General features: G+C 38.3%; 1 protein-coding gene across 1 annotated transcript in view; it reads left to right on the forward strand.

Annotated features, from left to right (window-relative positions):
- Positions 1-19,505, forward strand: part of GPAT3 (glycerol-3-phosphate acyltransferase 3) — a 64,358-nt gene that overhangs the window by 22,947 nt on the left and 21,906 nt on the right. Inside the window, exons 3-4 of the mRNA XM_072622794.1 lie at positions 14,946-15,219; positions 18,954-19,028. Of these exons, the coding sequence (XP_072478895.1) occupies positions 14,946-15,219; positions 18,954-19,028 (349 nt within the window). The remainder of the gene's footprint in view (positions 1-14,945; positions 15,220-18,953; positions 19,029-19,505) is intronic.

A 19,505-nucleotide genomic window follows, 5' to 3' on the forward strand; every position in this document is an offset into this window, starting at 1 on the left:
CTCCCCTCCCCTCCCCTCCCCTCCCTTCCCTTCCCTTCCCTTCCTACACAAAAAGTATTTTCTCTTTGTTTTTACATCACAAGAATTTCTGGAAATTCCCCACCCTCCCCCACATTTAAATCTCCCTTATAACAAAGTAATTAAACAAAAACCTTCTTTAAAATGATGATGATTGGTATTTTTTACAACATTTTACCCTACTAACCCCCCACCTTCAACCTCAAGGAAAGGGAGATAGAGTTCTTCAGCTGTTTTATGGGAGTTACTGGCTTTTTAGTTACTTTAACTTTGGCTTCCATGTAGGCATCTTTTAATTTATACAGTTGTCATTTTGTATATGGTTCATTTAGTTCTACTTAGTTCATTCCAAATAAATCTATAGAAATCTTACTATCTTACTTTGAATTTCTCATTCATCATTTCTTACCTAATAATTATATTCCATTAATTCATCTACTGCAGTTTTTGTTTTTTGTTTTTTGTCTTTTTTAGTTATCTCCCAGTTGATAGACACTAGCTTTGACTCCTGGTCTTCTTTTCTATGAAAGAGGGATGCTGTGAATATTTTGGCATATTTGTTATCTGTCTTGGACATCCTTGGAATACGCGCCTGGTATTGGAACTTCTGGATTTATTCACTTATCTTACCCAATTCCAAATTGATACCTAGAGCAGATGGACCAAAGCAGCCCCATCAGCAGTAAGGGTGCCTATCTTCCCACCGCCCTTGTAAAATGGACTGATTTGGGGATGATTCTTCTAATGTTTAGTTTCTAAATTTTCCCTCCAAAACAAATAGGTAAACTCAGATAGATAAGCAAAAATGCTGACTATTTCCTCAAAAGGAGACTAATTGCAATGTAAAGGAGCAGTCTTAGAATTAAGAAATGGATGGGTCAAGGAGGGAAATGGGATAGGATTAAAGGGGACATCTATGAATACTGGTACCAGTAGGGCACATAGAAGTAGCAATCTATGCAGAATGAAATTTTGTGGGTTCAACTAAGATAAATTGGTAAATAATTGGAGTTGGCAGAAGTGGTAAACTTGAGTATAATATTCATACCAAAGAATGAATTTGAATTCTCTCTGACTGATGTTATACCTTTAAAGCACTGGAAGAATGTTAGGGTAAGTAAATGTTGGAGTAAGAATGTTAACAGAATGGAGTAGAGCATGGAAATGCAGCTCTTCACTTCTTGTTCATTTCTCTCTCTCTCTGTCTCTCTCTTCCTTAACCCCCTCCATCTCTGTCTTTTTCCTCTCTCTTTTCCTTTTTCCTCTCTGTCCCTCTCCTTTCTCTCTCTCCTCTCTCTCCTCCCTCCCTCTTTCTTTGGAATTCAGCCATCATCAGCCAGTTGCTGCACTAGAGGGGGTTGATTTTCCAAAGCCTGATCCCCATACATATTTTCCACATGTGAACTTTGTTATAAATAACAGTTGAGTTCCAAAGTACTATATTTCAGCAATGTTATGGGCTAAACAGGTTTTAGGAATATTCTGTAATGAGGCCATTATATTATATGGGAAAATGCATACTGAGTTCTTAACCCTCTCTTAAATTATGTCGTGTTCTCCACATTTGGCAATTAGGAAATTCCTTCCTGGCTCAGTAGATGTTGCTACCCCAGATCTTAGGCACACCCTGAATATATTGGGACCATAACTTAAGTTTTCTTCTTCTATTACTTCAGTTGATTTAAAAAAAAAAAGACATTCAGCTTTGACTTTATTTTTAAAGCCCCTTCATACTCAGCAGTATCTATGTACAAGAGGGTGGTTGCTTGATCTGTTGCCTGGGCTAAGAGAGAGTGATGCAGAGTGGGCAAGGCATTGAGTCTGCTGTGCCAGACTGAAGGATCATTGTTCTCATCCCGTTTTTAATTAACCAACTATTCAATCTGCAAGTGTTTAACATCCGGACAAAGCTCAAATGTTTGACTTGATTTCTTTGTGATACCTTGGGAAGTAAAAACAAAACCAAACTACCATCCCCAACTCATTTCTTAGGTACACATTTTATTCTGATTAAGTCCTGTAAGTTGCGAATTTTAGGTTTTAATAAATCCTACTTTACAACCTTTATGTCCATCATTACTGAACTGATCCTTTATTCTGTTCATTGATTTATTTGGCATGTGAACATTAACATTGAGGCATTTAACATCTAAGAAAAATCAGCGCATTTAGATGAGTTCAATATTCGACTCAGACTCCTAAAGTAGTCCCAGTTTCTGAGAATTCAATTTCATGCTTATTTCACTTAAAATGATGTCATAAAAGCATTATCTTTAAGAGTTTGACTAAGTAAAAAGCTCTAGAAGTTGGTATTTTAGTCTCTCATTATAAATACAATAATCATCCATTAAAGCTGTCTCTGACTAAAGTTAAGAAAAATAAACCTTGATAGTCATGGGAGTGGAGAGAGCATTTTCCCTAAATCGTAAGTAGGTAAGCCTAGACTCCATTCTTCTTCTCCCTTTTATTTAATAGGCAACTTTAGCTTGCATTTCAATTATCAGCCCTTCTAAGTGGATTATCCTTATTAAATTCTCTCCAGTTATTTTTGTATTCTTTTCATGGAATAACCAGGATTCCCTCTTGAGATATTTGATAACTTTTACTCTATGGCATTTTGACCGATTGATTAATGTGCTCGTAGACACATTGCAAATTTGATGAAGCTCATAGGTGAGTATAGCATTGTCAGACTCTAGATGCTGTGATGGGGATGGGATCTGAACCCCTAAAAGGAAAAGGCCATGTCTTTGGGATCTGGACCCCAAAAAGGAAAAACCCCTGGACTTTCCCACAAGGCCCAGGTCCCTGGCGATCGCCTGGGGCAATCAGCCCTTCCCAGTTAATTAACTGCCCTTTCAGTGCCTGCACCTAGCCCCACCCTAGACCATCACCCCTTAATTCCATATAGACCCTTCTCAGAATCTGTCACGTTGGCCAGACTTAAGAAATCTCACATTGGCTAGACTCTTAAGGAATCTGAACAGTTATTGACAAGTGGGCCAGATTGAATCTGAGCACTTTCATGGAGACAAGATAAATCTTTTATATGGAAGACTGTGGGAACTGAGAAAGGGGCTGCAGCGCTATTATGCTGTAGGAAATGGTGGAGGGGATGGTTTCAGAGAGACCTGGAAAGACGTGTATGAACCCATGTGAAGTGAAGTGAGCACAACTAGGGAACATCAACAGTTTTTTTTATGACAAACACCTTCAAAAGACAACACAGTGACCAACCACAAATCCAGAGGATTCATAATGAAACATACTGCCCAATTCGACATAGAGAATGCTAAACTTAGAGAGCAGATTGAGGGCTTTTTGTTTTTTTGGTGTTTGTTATTGTTTTAGACATGTCTAATGTGCAAATTTAGAATGGCTAATTGGATAGAACACTGGGAGTCAGGAAGACCAGGTTCAAATCCAGCAAGTCACTTAACCTCTGTTCACCTTAATTCTACTTGAAGGAAGAAGGGAATGGCAAACCACTCTGGTATCTTTGCCAAGAAAACCCCATGGACTGTATTGGCATGCTGTGGTCCACAGCGTCATGACTGAAGGACTTAACAGTGGCTTGTTCATAATGGGGTTTGTTTTTCTTGCTTTGTAAGTGTGGGGGAGTATGGAAGGACAGAATTAGAGGTGAAGATAAAATAAAATTGAATTAAAAAAGACCATCTGGTTACTTTGTATTATACTTAAGTACTTAGATCTGTGATCTCATGTGGGTATTTTTTTTTCCAGTGATTCAGATCACAACCCACCCCTGCATTTTCATTCTGAATGACTTTTGTCCATATTCCTCTATTAATCCTCTGTGGGGAGTCTCTCTTTGTGCCAAGGAGTCTTCCTTGAGATTTTTAATTTTTTATATGTATTAAGTAAATACCAATGGCACGTAAGGGGTGTCCCTAAAGTATCCCTTGCTTTTGCCATATGTTCAGCCCACCTTTCTAGCTATGTACCTCTGATAACCTCTTTATGCTACTTTCTCTTGTGTAATTCTTTGTAAGGTGTCAGTGGCATCAAAACTTAAATAGAAGTGTGGGCCACTAAACCTTATGTAAGGATCCCTGCAGGCTGCATGTTGACTTAGAAGATCATACACACATACATATGTATTTGCATATTTAATTAATTTAATCAATCAATTAGTTTAATTAATACATCAAATAGGATCAGATAGGATAGGATAGGATATCAGATAGGATCAGATAGGATCTATGTTTGAATCTGGTTTGGTCCACACTCAGGAGGACATATATAGTGGCTATTTGCTGGTGGATACCTCTTTCTGTAGTGTACCATGAGTCTCTCCATTGCTCTTTGAGTGACCTTGAACTTGAATTTTTTGGGGACTCTGCTATTCCATGACTTACAGCCATAGAGCATCACTTAAAGCATATTAATATTAATAAGATGGGCCTTTGTGTTGGTTGGAAGACTAAGATGGTTTAAAAAAATGATTTGTTTTGCTAGATTGTGTAGGTGTGTGTGGAAGGATTAAAAAATCGTCAGTATTGGGGGAGTAGTGTAGTGGGAAGGATTTGGTTTTTTCAAAAATACTTGTTACTTGCAAAAAATTTTTTTATAAAAAAACAACAGAAAAATGCAGTTTCCCAGAGGTGATTTGGGCCACTCTCCTCCTACAAGAACAAGGCTGCCCGGGAGGTCCAGAGCTGGTCCCTGTAGTGGGGAAGGAGAGGGCCCTTTAGGCCCAATCACTTTTCAAAAATCTGGAATCTCTACCATGCCTGCCAGATACCTGGCAGATATTCCTTACTTGTCATTACTGAAACCCAAGGCCCAGCTCACGAAATGAAATGCTTAAATTGACCAGGTTTAATCTTGAGGGGCTCCTAATTACTCTTTGGCTCTTGCCCCCATTCAGGACTTCTTTGGAACCTCAGAATATATAGGTCATATCTAAGTGTCTACATACGTACGTCAGTTAAATCAGTTTCAATTCCCATGCAAGCATTCAAGTAAGCCATTATAGGAGCAATTTTATTTCCCTCTAAAGCGAGGCACAGTTTAGTGATTGAGGCTGGTTAAGAAAGAAGCAACGAATAGCCTCTTTTATCTAATAAAAAAGAATTAGTCTGGGAGGGGAAGACCCTCAGGTTTCTGGCCAAAGCAGCAACTACTACTATTTACATTCACTCAGAGCCAAGGCAGTCCCAACAATGTCCACTAAGTGGTGCTTGGGCTGGGACTTATTGTTAGCCAATCCATGACAGCCAGACAAATTGGGTTTAAGGAATGGTCTTTAAGAAAGAAATCTAGCCAGTAAACTCTTCAGCCATAGAAATTTGCAATCCTTTGGGCAGAGTACTAGCTGTAAGAGCATGATGTCCCATGCAGACTGAGGAAGGAGAGAGGAGTGGAAGGAGCTGTATTGCCCAACTGGAACTGACCAGCTAGGCACAGGTTTTTGTCCTTCATTCTCAAAAAGGACCATAACATCAGAAAGGTGATGCCATGACTTGCACGTGAATTGGATATAAGTGAGGGAAAGCTGTGCAAAGTCACCAGCCTCACCCTCTTCTCTGGAACCATGTGTGTTCAGTGGCAAGATATAAATCAGGAGCACTGGAGATGGCTCCTGCTGATTTGGTTATAGGTTCTGAGAAAGAGGTGGTGATAGACGATGGTACTTGTGCAGCAGTAGGAAAATGGTGGGGAAAAGGGCCAGGTGAAGATGAGGACAAGATATTCTTCTTTTTGAAGAAGATGGCCAGAACAAGATAAAGAATCCTTAATATGAGCCAAATTCTCGTTCTTTCCAATGTATATTAACTAACCCCCAGCCTCTAAGGCACTTTGTAGAACTCTAGTGGAGATGCCTAGAGAAGATAGTCACTCACATTACCCACTTATTCTGAGCCCTCCTCTTCCATTAGGAACCTATATAATTTTTCAGACTTAGAGTTTGCAGAAAGGAAATTTTGCACTTTAGAATTGTTTGGGGCAACTCACTTTGCATTGTAGCTGAGCTGTCTGAATAAATCATTGTGGTAGTAGATGATAAAGCCCAGAGTTTTGCTTCTACGTATTTGTTTTCTTGGTCCTTTCTCGTTCCTATGGCTTCATGTTCTCATGGTTGTTCCTCTTCTTTGTAAAGTGCTAAATCCAGGAATTTTTAAGAAAGGGATTCAGTACAGTCTTCCCATTTCCCACCAGCTACCCAGCTTTTGGACTTCTTTGGATCTCTTTATCATGCCTTTCTTCCCTAGGAAATTCGCCATTGGGAAATCTTATTATCCTGTGAGTTTGAATCTGTCTGGTACTCACATCTCATCAGTACCCTTTGCTTATCTGATTGTACCCTCTGATTAGAGGGCAAAGCCTTAGGCTTCAGTCTCTGTTTAAGAAAGGAGCTCAGCAAAACTCCCTTACCTCCCTGCCTTGCTATTTAAGCTTCCTTTTATGGATTATCTTCTCCCACTTCAGGCAGGTAGGACCCGCCTCCCCAACCTGGAGGCTCTTGCAAAATCCAGGAGTGAAATATGAGGGTCTAGGGTGGCAGTGTTAGAGGAGAGAAGGGGATATATTTGAGAGATGCTGCAAAGGCAAACTCAACAGGTCTTAACAGCTTGAATATGAGGGATGAGAGATAGTGAGGAATCCAGGATGACTCATACATTGTGAGTCTGAGGGACTGAGAAGATAGTGTTGTTCTCTACAGTAATATGGAAGATTGCTGGGGGCTGGGGGGGGGGGCGCTGCATGGTACAGAGGGCTGAGGAGGGCTTAGAGAGAAAGATGATGAGTTCCATTTTGGACCTGTTGAGTTTGAGAGGTCTACTGAACATCCAGTTCCAGATGTCTGAAAGGCAGCTAAGGATTTGAAATTGGACATCAGCAGGGATTGGGGCAGGAAAGGTAGATTTGAGACTCACCAGCATAGAGATGATAATTAAATCCATGGGAGCTGATGAGATCACCACCTGAAGTGGTGTATAGGAAGGAGAGGAGAGTCTGGGACAGAACCCTGAAGGATACCTCTAGTTAAAGGTTATGGTCTTGAGGAGGATTCAGCAAAGGAAACTGAGAAGGAGCAGTCTGAGAGGTGGGAGGAGAGAGGTGTGTCCTGAAAACTTAGAAAGAAAAGAAAATCGTAGAGAGGAGAGTGATCCACAGTGTCACAGGCTACACAGAGGTCAAGGAGAATGAAGATTGAGAAAGGACCACGGGATTTGGCAACTAAAAGAGCATTAGTAACTTTGGAGGGAGCACTTTCAGTGGTGATGAGGTTGGAAGTTAAGAGGAAGAGGAGAGGAAGAGGAGGCAAAGTAGGAGGCTCATAGGTAGACAAGTAAGCTCCTTGAAGGCAGGATCTGCCAGTATGGCTGCCATCTAGTTTGAGCTTAATAAAAGTTTATTGGCTGACTGATTGTCTTCTGCTTCTCACTGTCATGGGATTTTCTCCTTTCCTGGGGGTTGGTGTTGGGGGAGGAAGTTCCCTGATATCTGTTTGTGCTCAGCTTTCTCTGGATTTAATAACAGCAACGATAATAACAGTTATATGGTACTTCAAAGCTTGTAAAGTACTCTATAAATATTATCTCATTTTGTCTTCCTGACAACCCTGGGATGTAGTTGCTGTCATTATCTTCATTTTACAGATGGAGAAATTGAGGCAGACTGTATAAGTGAGTTGCTCAGGGTCATACAGCTAATAAGTGTCTGAGGTCAGATCTAAACTCAGGTCTTCCTGACTCCAGGTTTAGTGCTTATCCACACATCACTACCTAGTTAGTTGTTTTGAGCTGTTTGTTACCTTTTACAAGTCCAAATTCAGCTTAGCCTGACCCAGTCATATCATCTAGTAATGCTAGAATTCAGTCAGCCTTATTGAAATATGACTGAGTTAAATTCCTAGGCCAGAAGGTGTCCAAACCCTGTTCCCCGCCCAAAAAAAGTTAAAGTGGTGTGACTAAAAAAAAATCCCACATGAGATTTAGATAGGAAAATTTTCATCCATCTAACCCAGCCTAGTCCTTTAACCTCTTCAAGAAACTAAGCTTCTGATTACCCCATCTACAATAAAAAAAGTTCTCTTTTACATTTTACATTTTTTGTGTTATGAATTTAGCAAAATAAAAATGTAAATTTTCCATATGCAAAGAAGAAGAAATGAGAGTTGAATGTGAATAACTTCTACTCTGTGGATTTTTTTTTTTAAAGAGAGCTTATTAAATTTGATACACTAGAAACAATACATCCTACTTGTCTTTTTGAATTTTCTTCTACACTATTTTGTGTCTTAAAATGTTTCATTGCTTCTCTTTTCTGCATCACACTTCTCCGCTCCCCCTGAAATCCCCTTCTCAACAAAGGATGTCTTTGTCGCCAATAAGGACAGGAAAGCAGAACCTTCAAACCCACGCACTGGCTGTGTTTGAGAACATGTCTTGTTCTGTGTCTAGTGCTGCTCCTTCACTTTTAGGCCAAGAGGTGGAAAAAATGCTTGGTAATTAGTCTTCTGAAGTCATACTTGGCCATTGTTATCAGAGTTCAAAGTTCAGTCCTTCAGAGTTGTTTGCCTTTACATGACTGTAGACAATGCATAAATTATTCTCTCATTTTATTCACTTTATTCAGCATCCCTTCATTCTGGCAGTCCTGGGCTTCTCAGAATCTGTCCCTTTCATTATTTCTCACATCAGTCACATCCCATTTTATTCATACATCACCATTTGTTTAGAATTCACAAGTAAATCCATTTTGCCTTGAGTCTTTTCCAATTCATGCTTCCTGAACTTTGACCATCATCAAAGTTCTTACTGGAACTTTGACCTCTTCTCCAGGCTCTGGGATAGATGGACTTTTATTTTTTCTTGCCTGAAACCAGTCCTTCTGGACACCATACTTCCTTTGCTTCATCTGTTCATCATCTTTATCACAAGCTCACCTGAACCTCAGATGCCATTTCTCAGATGCCAGTCAATAATAGGCATAGTCCATACCAGTCATTGCATTTCCCAGGCACTATTCACCTCTTATCATTACGTGCATCTCCCTTTCCTCTTGTCTTTCAGCTCCTCTTCATATGTTTTCTTGGAGGGTGGTCAACTGGCTGCAGAATTTATATCCACTTAGCACATAGTATATGCTTAATTTTTCTCTTTTTTTCTATGGTTTATTCCATTTACTTTTTAAAATGGGGTGATTTAAATCTTATTTTGTTAATCCGAGTATTTTGTGTTTTTGTAAATGTTAGTTCATTTCATTTGTTATCAATTTTGTTACCATGTAATTGGACAAAACACTTGGTTGTCTTTAACATTAATTTTTAAATTGTCAGGCCCTTATTTTTTTTATCCTTCCTTTCCCAAAAGAAAATAAAAATACTCGTAACAAATAAACATAGTTAAGCAAAATAAATTCCAATATTGGCCATATCCAAAAAATGTATTTTATTTTCCATATTAGTCCATTACTATCAGGAGGTAGGAAGAAATGATCAGAGTTTTCAAGTCTTTCAGAACTGTTTTTTAAATAATGTTTGAACTGTAAATTGTTCTGGTTCACATCAGTTCATATAAGTCTTATTGTATTTCTATTTTTTTCACATTAAATCTTGTTTTTTCAATTGGCAAGAGTTTGCCATCCCTCTTTCAGGCCCTATCACCTCACCCCTCCTCAAAACCAGGAAATAAAACCTTTGCAACAAATTTGTATAGTTGAAACACTGTTAATGTCCAGAATTCTGTGTTTCATTCTGTATATCAAGTCAGTTGCCTTTATCAGGATATTGGGCAACATTCTAAACCATCAGTCATATGGAATTATGGCTGATCGTCACATTGAGAGTTCTAAAGTTTTTCAAAATTATTCACTTTTACAGGGTTTATATGTAGTATAAATTGTTTTCCAGGTTCTTTTTACTTCATGTTTGCATCAGTTCAAATGAGATCCCAGTGCCCCTCACTCTCCCGTCCTTTGTTTACATAGATTTCCACTTGTGTGAGATAAGTTCCCTATTACTTTCTTCTTCCCTTGTCTAGGCTTCTTCCTTCCCTTCCCCCTGTCTTTCCTTTATTCTTTTAAAATATAACAATAATCACTCCCAGGGCCTCCATCTGATTCAGTGATGACTGCTGCTGACATCATTGTTCTAGTGGCTGTTTGAAGAGGATCAGAATGACATCATGGGGCGATGCCTTTTGACTCGTGAGTAAATTGGATTTAAGTAGGCAAAATTGCAGGAAGTTGTCAGCTTCCCTCTTCCAGTCATTGGAGCCTGGAGGTGAGACAAGGGTCACGGTCGCTGGTGGTGGCTCTGGATGAAGTGGTTGACCTTGGCGTCTGACTAAGCTCTAAGTGCTCCACAGTGCCTGATTCTGTTGCCTTCTTGACCTGTTGAAACAAAATGTTCACACCCACCTACTCTACCGGGAAGTCTTCACATGCTTTGGGTGGATACCCCTCCTAAATCACCTATGAGTCTGAGGCCCTATGGTTACCCTCAATCTAGTTTAGCCTGTCTACCTAGATGATTTACTGGGGTATGGCCTCTGTGCCTGCTACAGCCACTTGGCACCACACGTGGGACCTGGGTGCTAGGTAGACAACACTGTTCTTAGGGGATGTTTGTATCATCCCTTCCCTCCCCATTAGAATGCAAACACTTCATTCTCTTACTGTCTTTTTTTAATTTCTCTCTTGAATTTACTTTTTATATTTCTCTTTATCCCCACTTATATATTTTCAAATTTCTACTTAGCACTGGATTTTTAATCAGGAATGTTTAAAACTAAGTCCTCTATTTCATCAAATCTCTGTTTTTTCCCCCTACAGGAAAAGCCGCGTGTATCTTTTACCTTTTGGAATAGCATATTTCATGCTTTCTGCTCTTGTAGCAGCTAAATCTTGTGTGACCCTGCCTCTGATTCCTTGAACTCTTTCTTTCTGGCTGCTTACAGTATTTTTTCTTTGAGCTTGAAGCTCCGGATTTGAAGCTAGGATGTTCCTGTAAGTTTTCATTTGGTGGCTTCAGGAGCCCTTTGGTTCTAAGGAATCTGGGGAGTTTGCTTTCATGATTTCTTAAAATAAGATACCCAGGTTTATTGGTTTGTTTGGGCCATGAATTTCAAGTAGTCCAATAATTCTTAAATTCTCTTTCCTTGATCTCTTTTCCAGGTCAGTTTGTGATAGGAGAAACCTTACATTAAAAAAAAAATTTTTCAGTCTTTTGACTTTGTTTAATATTTCTTTTTGTTTCATGGAGTCATTAACTTCTGTTTGGTCCATTATGCTTTTCAGGGAGTCTGTTGGATAAATTTTGTTCTTCTTATCTTCCTGAGTCTCTCTCCTCTGGCATTCTTTTCTGTTCCAGTTCTTTCTTCTCACACACATTCATACATGCTCCTCCTTAACCCCATTCTCACATAAAATGAGTTGCCCATTCTTGCCCCAGCAAAGACATACACAGGTAATCTCATTTCATTCTGTCTTCTTTAGCAGATTGTCCCCTCTGTTATCCCCACTCTTTTATTTCAATATCTCCCAGTCTCCTGGTGGCGTGGCTACTGCCTACAGATATGCCCATCTTCCAAAAAACTCTCACTTGATCCATTCCACTTCTCTTCTCCCTCTTATGAATGAGCTCCTTGAGAGGGTTGTCTACTAGAGGTGCTTCCATTTTCTTTCTTCTTACTCCTCTTAACTCTTTGCAGTCTGGGCTTCCAAACTCATCCTTCAACCAAAACTGTTTTCTCCAAAGTTACTAAATTTAATGTAATGGGCTTTTCTCAAACCTCATCCTTCTTGACCTCCCCACAGCCCTTGACACTGCCAATTTATTTTCTTCTTTCTAAGTTTCAGTGACACTCCTTTTTCTTGGTTCTCCTGCCTGTCTAATAGAGCCTCAGTTTCCTTTGTTGAATCTTTATCTGAGTTATATTTATTGTCCCAGAAGTCTCTGTCCCAGGCCCTGTACTATTTCATTTGGTGATTTCACCCGTTCCCATGGATTTAATTGTCAACTCTGTGCAGATGATTCTCAAATCTACCCCTCCATCCCTAACCTCTCTGTTGGTTTCCATAATAGTATCTCCTGCTTGTTGGAAGGACAAGGAAATAAGTATTTATTTAGTGCCTACTCTGTGTCAGGCACTAAAGAACTGTACACATGTTCTCACTTGATTCTCATGACAACCCTGTGAGGTTGGTGTTGTTATTATTTTACAGTTGAGGAAACTAATGAGAACAGAAAATGACTTGCCCAGGGTTACATAGTAGCAAGCATCTGAGGCAGGTTTTGAATTGAGGTCTTCCTGAATTCAGGCTCAACACACTACTCACTATGCCACCCAAGTACCAAATTAGACATATCTAACTGAATGTGCCATAGATATCTTAAACTTAACATGTCTCCGTTACAGTGGTGTGCCCCACCACTCTCCCATTCACCTGTGTTTACCTTCTCACTGTCATCCTAGACCCTTCCCTTTCATCTCTCCATGATTCGTCTGTTGCCGAGTCTTATGGATCCCATACAATTTAACCACCACTATTTAACAGCCATAAAAGAGTAGAGAGTTTGGAATACGATGTTGCAGAAGGCAGACTTTCCTCTTTGGGGAAATGTGGAACTCAAATGAAATGTAGGCTTTCCAAGCATTCCTGATGAAAAGTGCAGCAATGTGAAGACTTTCAAGTGCAAACACCAGAACCAAGAGAAATAGAAAAGGACAAACAAGAATGAACAATAATAAAGGACTGCATAAGGGATAAACTACTTATATTCTATCATGGAGAGATGATACTTACAGTCTGCTCTGGATTGCATCATGATCAGTTCTCATAGAGGGAATCTAATTGGCTAGAAGACTGGGGAGTGGTTCTGTTAAATGGGTGATCTTAAAAGAAGAATGGAAAGGGAGAGACAAGGAAGAAATAAATACTCCAGGGAAGGAAAATTAGGAAGTTAGAGAAAAATTATTTCATATAATTGGGCTGTGCAAATAAAAGTCTATACAAACAAGGAGAAAAGAGTGGTGAGGAAGAGTGGTTGCCACTTGACCCTCACTCAATAAATCAAAGAGAAGGAAGAAGACACACACACACACACACACACACACACACACACACACAGAATTGACAAAAGAGATACATTTCACTCAACAGAAGTAGCAGGGAAGAGGAAATTAGAAACAAGGTAGATTGAGGAAGAGATTAATCCCAAATAAAACACATTGTAAATAAGGAGGTACAAAAATATTTATAGGTTCTTTTCATTTGCTGTGACGAAGAATGGGATTCTGAATAGTTGTCCAAAAATTGGGAGATGACTGAACAAATTACTTTATGTGTGTATGTATGTGTGTGTGTGTATGTGTGTATCATATATACACATTATATAACTTGGGTAGATAGCATATAAATATTATAACTTGTTCATCCATTCCTCAGTTGATGAGCAACCATTCAGTATCTACTTCTTTACAAGTATATATATATGATGGATTACTCTTGAGCTGTAAGAAATGGTGAAGGGAATGGTTTCAGATAAAACTAGGAAAACTTAATGTGAAATGAGCAGAACCAAGGAAACAATTTATGAAATGACTACAATGAAGGATGCAGTAACTTAATAAGGCTTAAAACTGCACTAAGATTTTTGAAACTATATCATAATGATAAATGATTTAAAGATTTAGGAATTCCATCAGTGTAATGAGATGATAACAGAAGATGTATGATGAACTGTGCTACTGCCTATTTCCTGGTAGAAAAGTGAAAGACTTAGTAAAGAATGAGGTTTTTTTTCTTTCTTGGATGTGGACAGAGTGAAAATTTGTTTTACTTGACTATACAAATTGGCAAGTGATTTTGTTTTTCTTCCTCATTTGGGAGTGGGATGGGTGTTCAGTGGGCAGAAAGTGGGTTTTTGGTGATTAAAAGTGAAATTTAATTAAAAAAAGAGTACGAGACTTGGAGTCAGGATCTGCTTGAAGTCCAGTATTTATTAATTTGGTGATCTGGTGCAAGTTACAAAATAATTTGGGATTCGATCTTTAGGATTCAGGGTTTTTTTTATGTTGGCTTCAATTTCACTTTTGGAGAAGGAATTCTTTTTTCTTTGCGGAATGAATGTAATAACACTTTGAGTAGCATTTTGATAGGATTGCTGTGAGAAAAATACCATACAAACCTGAAAGAATTGTATGGTTATAAGGTAGTGTCATTATTGGCCCTTAGAAGGCCAATGTGCCAATGCTGCATGGACCACATTCATTTCTTAACACCCTGACTGCACGGTTTGCCTCATGATTAATATCCATTATTGGTCAAACAGTCCTTTCTAGGCACTTCTTTCTGCTCCTTTGGGAAGGAGATTTCTACTGCCTTTTGCCCTAGCTGAGGAAATAACTGGGAGGAAATCGTAGAAGGGGGTAAGGGTCAAAGAAGGGTCAAAGTTGGGAAGGCAAATTTTAAAGAATCAGAAATTTTGAACTTATCCAACTAGCACCTCCTTCTAAGAGAATGTTAATAGAGGTTTTGGAACTGTGACCTAAAATTAAGAGTCTGCAGTATGGATTCTTTATCTATAAGAATCAACAAAGGTCTTCGTGTGAGTTAGGATTATGGAGAATTGTCATTTCACTTCACTTGTGCAAGATTATCATAGGGTTGGAGGGATTTCATTTTTTTAATTTAATTTTTAAACTTAAATTTTTATTAAAAATATTTTAAATTTAAATTTTATTTTCTTTCTTTTTTTCAGGGAGGGGGGAGATTTGTTTTTATTTTCAAAAACCAGTGAACCACATCAATGAGTGAGGTACAGAATGGCCCCCTCTAAACACACTAGTATTTACTTATATGTGGTTTGGTCCACATGTATATGCCTATAAATTAGATCATGAACCTTTATCTAAGGATATATCCTTATGCCATGGTGTTTTCTCGTTCAGGTATAATCCAGAGAGATGAGTCGCCTATGGAGAAAGGGATGGCTGGACATCGAGGGAGGGACTTTGAGCTGTCTGATATGTTCTATTTCTCCAAGAAGGGATTTGAGGCCATTGTAGAGGATGAAGTGACTCAGAGATTCTCCTCAGAGGAGTTAGTGTCTTGGAATCTTCTCACCAGAACAAATGTTAATAACTTCCAGTACATCAGCCTCCGGTTAACCATGGTGTGGGTGCTGGGAGTTATAGTACGTTACTGTCTCCTTCTTCCTCTTCGGTAAGTCACAAGTGTATTACTCTGATGGGTTAGACTAGCTTGTGTTTAACTGACATGTTGTTTGTTTAATGAAAAACATTTTATGAAATGAGAGTGATGGAAAGTGGTTAGAAATCTAATATTAATGTTAAGTGCTAAATGTAAGAATATATATATATACTTATATATGCATCTATACATGTATGTGTACACACACACATACACACACACACACACACACACACACACATATATATATAAAACAAGACATATGTAGCCATTGTATATTTGTACTTACCTGTATAACTCATTGCAGTTCCAGTTTCTAGGCCCTGAGAAAGAAATAATGAATATGGAACAAACTCAGGGCATAACAGAAATGAAAGGACTGATGTACAAGGATAGGTTTTAAAAACTAAAAACATTAGTGTGAAAGGTCAGAAGCTAATAGAGGTAATAACAGAAAGAGGGTAAACATCTTTTCCATCAAACCTTATTCACATATCTAGTCTATTTATCTACTGTATCCTGGTAGTCACCTAATATTAGAATATTGCAGTTCTAGTAAGAGGACATTGTATATTACACAGCGAGTTATAGAATTTCTATGATTATTATAGAATGTATGATGGTAATTATTGTATAATTTATATGATTATTTGATAAGAGGTGGTGATGCCTTAATGCGTTTGTGTATATACTCAAGAAGTACTTGGAGAAATTCTTGGATGTTAAGTAAAACATATATAAAAGCATTTGGGGAGTGTTGCACTAACCGTTTTTTAAAAATTAGCCAATTAATTGATTTTTAGTTTTGAACATTCAGTTTTAAAGATTTTGAATTCTAAATTTCTCTCTCTCCCCTACCCCTTCTTCAAGACAGCCTGTAATCTGATATAGGCTACATACCTGTACAGTTATATTAAACATATTTCCACATTAGTCATGTTGTGAAAGAAGACTCAGAACAAAAGGGAAAAACCATGAGAAAGAAAAAAACAAAGCTAAACAAAAAAGGAAAATAGCATGTGTCGATCTGCATTCAGTCCCTAGTTCTTTCTCTGGACATGGACAGTATTTTCCATCATGAATCTTTTGGAATTGTCTTAGATCATTGCATTGCTGAGAAGAGCTAAGCTTATCACAGCTGGTCATGGCACAATGTTGCTGTTACTGGTATCACACTAACACTTGAATCTGAGGTGACCTTATGGAGGATCCCTTTTTTATCAACCGTATCTTAGTGTGTTGGATAGATCGTGGCTCTCAATCAGTATTGACATTTCTTATCATATGGTCTGTTTAAAGACACACAAAATAAGACTTGCAGTTGTATTTTATTGTTATGACTGATAGCTTTCATTACTTTGCTAGCCAAGTCTCCTAATGATATTTAGTAATCTCCCTTAAGACTAGTCTTGTGAAAATGTGCCAGTCTGTTTCTGTCAACAACATAGGATAAGTATATGTCATATATGGCAAAAAAAAAAAAAAGGTTTAGGAGAGGAATATAGGCGTTGTGCACTTCTCAGAAGAGCTCATTCTTCGCTATTTGTCCCTAATTAAAAGCTGGAACTAAATGGGTCTTCAGGAAAACCATCCCTGACAGGTTATAGACATGAAGGTCAGTGTTTTGTTAGCACTAATTGGTAAAATCCAGCTTGGGACTCTTTGCAGTGTAGTGTAGCTACCCCTGACCCCCAAGATCATTGTAGAAGATCAGTTTGTGATATTTTTACTATTCGGACTAGAAAATAAATAGAGCATAAAGGAAAAAATAAATTAGCCTTTATCTGAAATGAGAAGGGAATTATTCTATGCAGTGTTCCACTAGAACAGAGCCAGGTTTTCTCAACCTTTTAAATGTTCCTTTTGTAATCAAAGTCACTTTCCTCCTCTCCTTCAGTTTTTTAATCTTATATAATGTAACCAGCTCTCTTGGGGAAAAGGATTGAGAAAACTTTGAGAGGAATGCTGGGGGTGTTTTGAAATTTTAAATTTGAGTTAGACTACCCTTTTGTTCCTTTTTCCGTTTGTAAAAAAGAGTGATATTTAAAAATTAAAACATTTGCTTCCAAAAGTTTTAAAACTTAGATCTTTGCCTCCTAAGCTGTTATTTTCACATTTTCTGTGAGTAACTGCTTCCTTGTTAGGGTTTCTGGGTATCTTTGAAAATGAGGAGGCTGTTAAATTTGCACTGGTAAGGAAAGATAAGGAGTGGATGTGATATGTTAATTGCCCCTGAACCTTTGATATGCTAATATGGCATTTTGGAGTCCCAGCATGACAATGGTGTAACCTAGAGCAAGTGCTTTTCTCATCTATAAAATTGGGGGTGTTTTTATGTTACTTAAACCTCATAGGCTTGTTTGGAAGAAAGTGCCTTGTAAATCTGAAAGTGTGGGAGACATGTCAGTCAGTAAACATTTCTTAAATACCTACTATGTGCTAAATGTTGCAGATAAAATAAAAGGCAAAAGGATCTATGCCTGTCCTTAAGAATCTCCCAATCTAATCAGAGAGACAAACAGGTACAAACAAACTATAAGCTTATCTGGGAAGGCATTAGAATTAAGAGAGATTGGGAAAGTCTTCCTGGAGAACGTGGGGTTTTAGTTGAGACTTGAAACCAGGAGGCAGAGATGAGAAGGGAGGGCATTAGAGGCATAGGGAACAGCCACAGAAACGCACGAGGCCAAGAGATGATGGATTTTGTTCATGTCACTAGATTGAATAGTCTGTGAGTGTTACAGCTCTGAAGACAGAGCCACCAGACTTCTTATCCCTTTACACTGTAGGTTTTTTAAAAAATATATATTCATTGTATTTATTTTTAATGCTCTACAATCACTACCATAAAACTTAGATTTTTTTTTCTCTTACCTACCCCCCAAACCCCCCTCGCTCCTCAAGACGGCATACAATTCCATATAGGATCTTCACATGCATTCTTATTGAATACATTTTCATTATAGCCACGCTGTGTAGAAGAACTAAAATAAATGGGAGAAATCATATAACAAACAATGCATAATACACACACACACACACACACACACACACACACACACACACACACACACACAAATGACCTGCTATATTCTGTAATTGAATTCCATAGTTCTTTCTCTGAATGTGGAAGGCATTTTGCCTTAGAAGATCATTGGGAATTTTTTTTTTATGTCCTTGCATTGCTATGAAGATCCAAGTCTACCAGAAAAAACTCCCACACACTGTGGTCATCGCTGTGCACAAAGTTCTGGTTCTGCTCCTTTCACTCAGCATCAGTTCATATAAGTCCATCCAGGCCTCTCTAAAGTCCTCCGGTCCATCATTTCTTATGGTGCAATAGTATTCCATTACATTCATATACCACAATTTATTCAGCCATTCGCCAATTGATGGGCATCCCCTTGATTTCCAGTTTTTGGCCACCACAAAGAGCGCTGCTATAAATATTTTTGTACATGTGGGACCCTTTCCCATTTTCATGATCTCCTGGGGATACAGTCCCAGAAGCAATATTGCTGGGTCATAGGTCATGGAAATGTTTTTAATCAGTTGAATTCCAGGATTATCTTTCATAATATTTCATTAAGAAAAAAAAATCAAACAAAAACACCTTGCCCAGGCATCCCAAAGTAAGTAACGTCCCAAGAATCACATCCATAACACGCTGGCCACTGTGTTCCTGCTGGGAGCCCCTTTATGGAGGTATGACTAACTTTTCCATGTATTATCTTCTTGTTTTGTAGCGTTACTTTGGCTTTCTTTGGGATTAGTTTGCTGGTTATAGGAACTACTCTGGTTGGGCAGCTTCCAAATAGCAGGTAAAATGTTTTGTTTGCTGTTCATACCTAAATAATACTTACTTTTTGTTAGATGAATCTATATAGCACGTGATTATTTTTGCACAAATTTAATGATATCAACTCCCTTGTCTTCCCATTCCTTTCATCTGTTTTTAATTCTTTTCAGTCAGCAAAAATACACTTTTCTTGCTTTCTCTCCTGTCCACCCCACTTCTCAGTTGACAAAGAAAGAAAATGAATAATCAAGCAAAACAAGTTTCCACATTTGCCATGTTCAAAAAACTTTCCCTTTCTTCCCTTTTTATAGAGGAAATGGGTAACATGTTTCATCATTAGAATTCTATTTGGTCAGTATATTGCTCTGAATTTCTATATCTTTCAAAGTTGTTTGTCTGTAACATTGTTACCATTGGATAAATTGCTCCTCTGGTCCTGTTCATTTCATTCTGCCTCAGTTCATAAAAGTCTTTCCAGCTTTCTCTGAAACTGCTCTCT

Source organism: Notamacropus eugenii, chromosome 7 (assembly GCF_028372415.1).
Source record: "Notamacropus eugenii isolate mMacEug1 chromosome 7, mMacEug1.pri_v2, whole genome shotgun sequence".
Lineage (NCBI taxonomy): Eukaryota > Metazoa > Chordata > Mammalia > Diprotodontia > Macropodidae > Notamacropus > Notamacropus eugenii.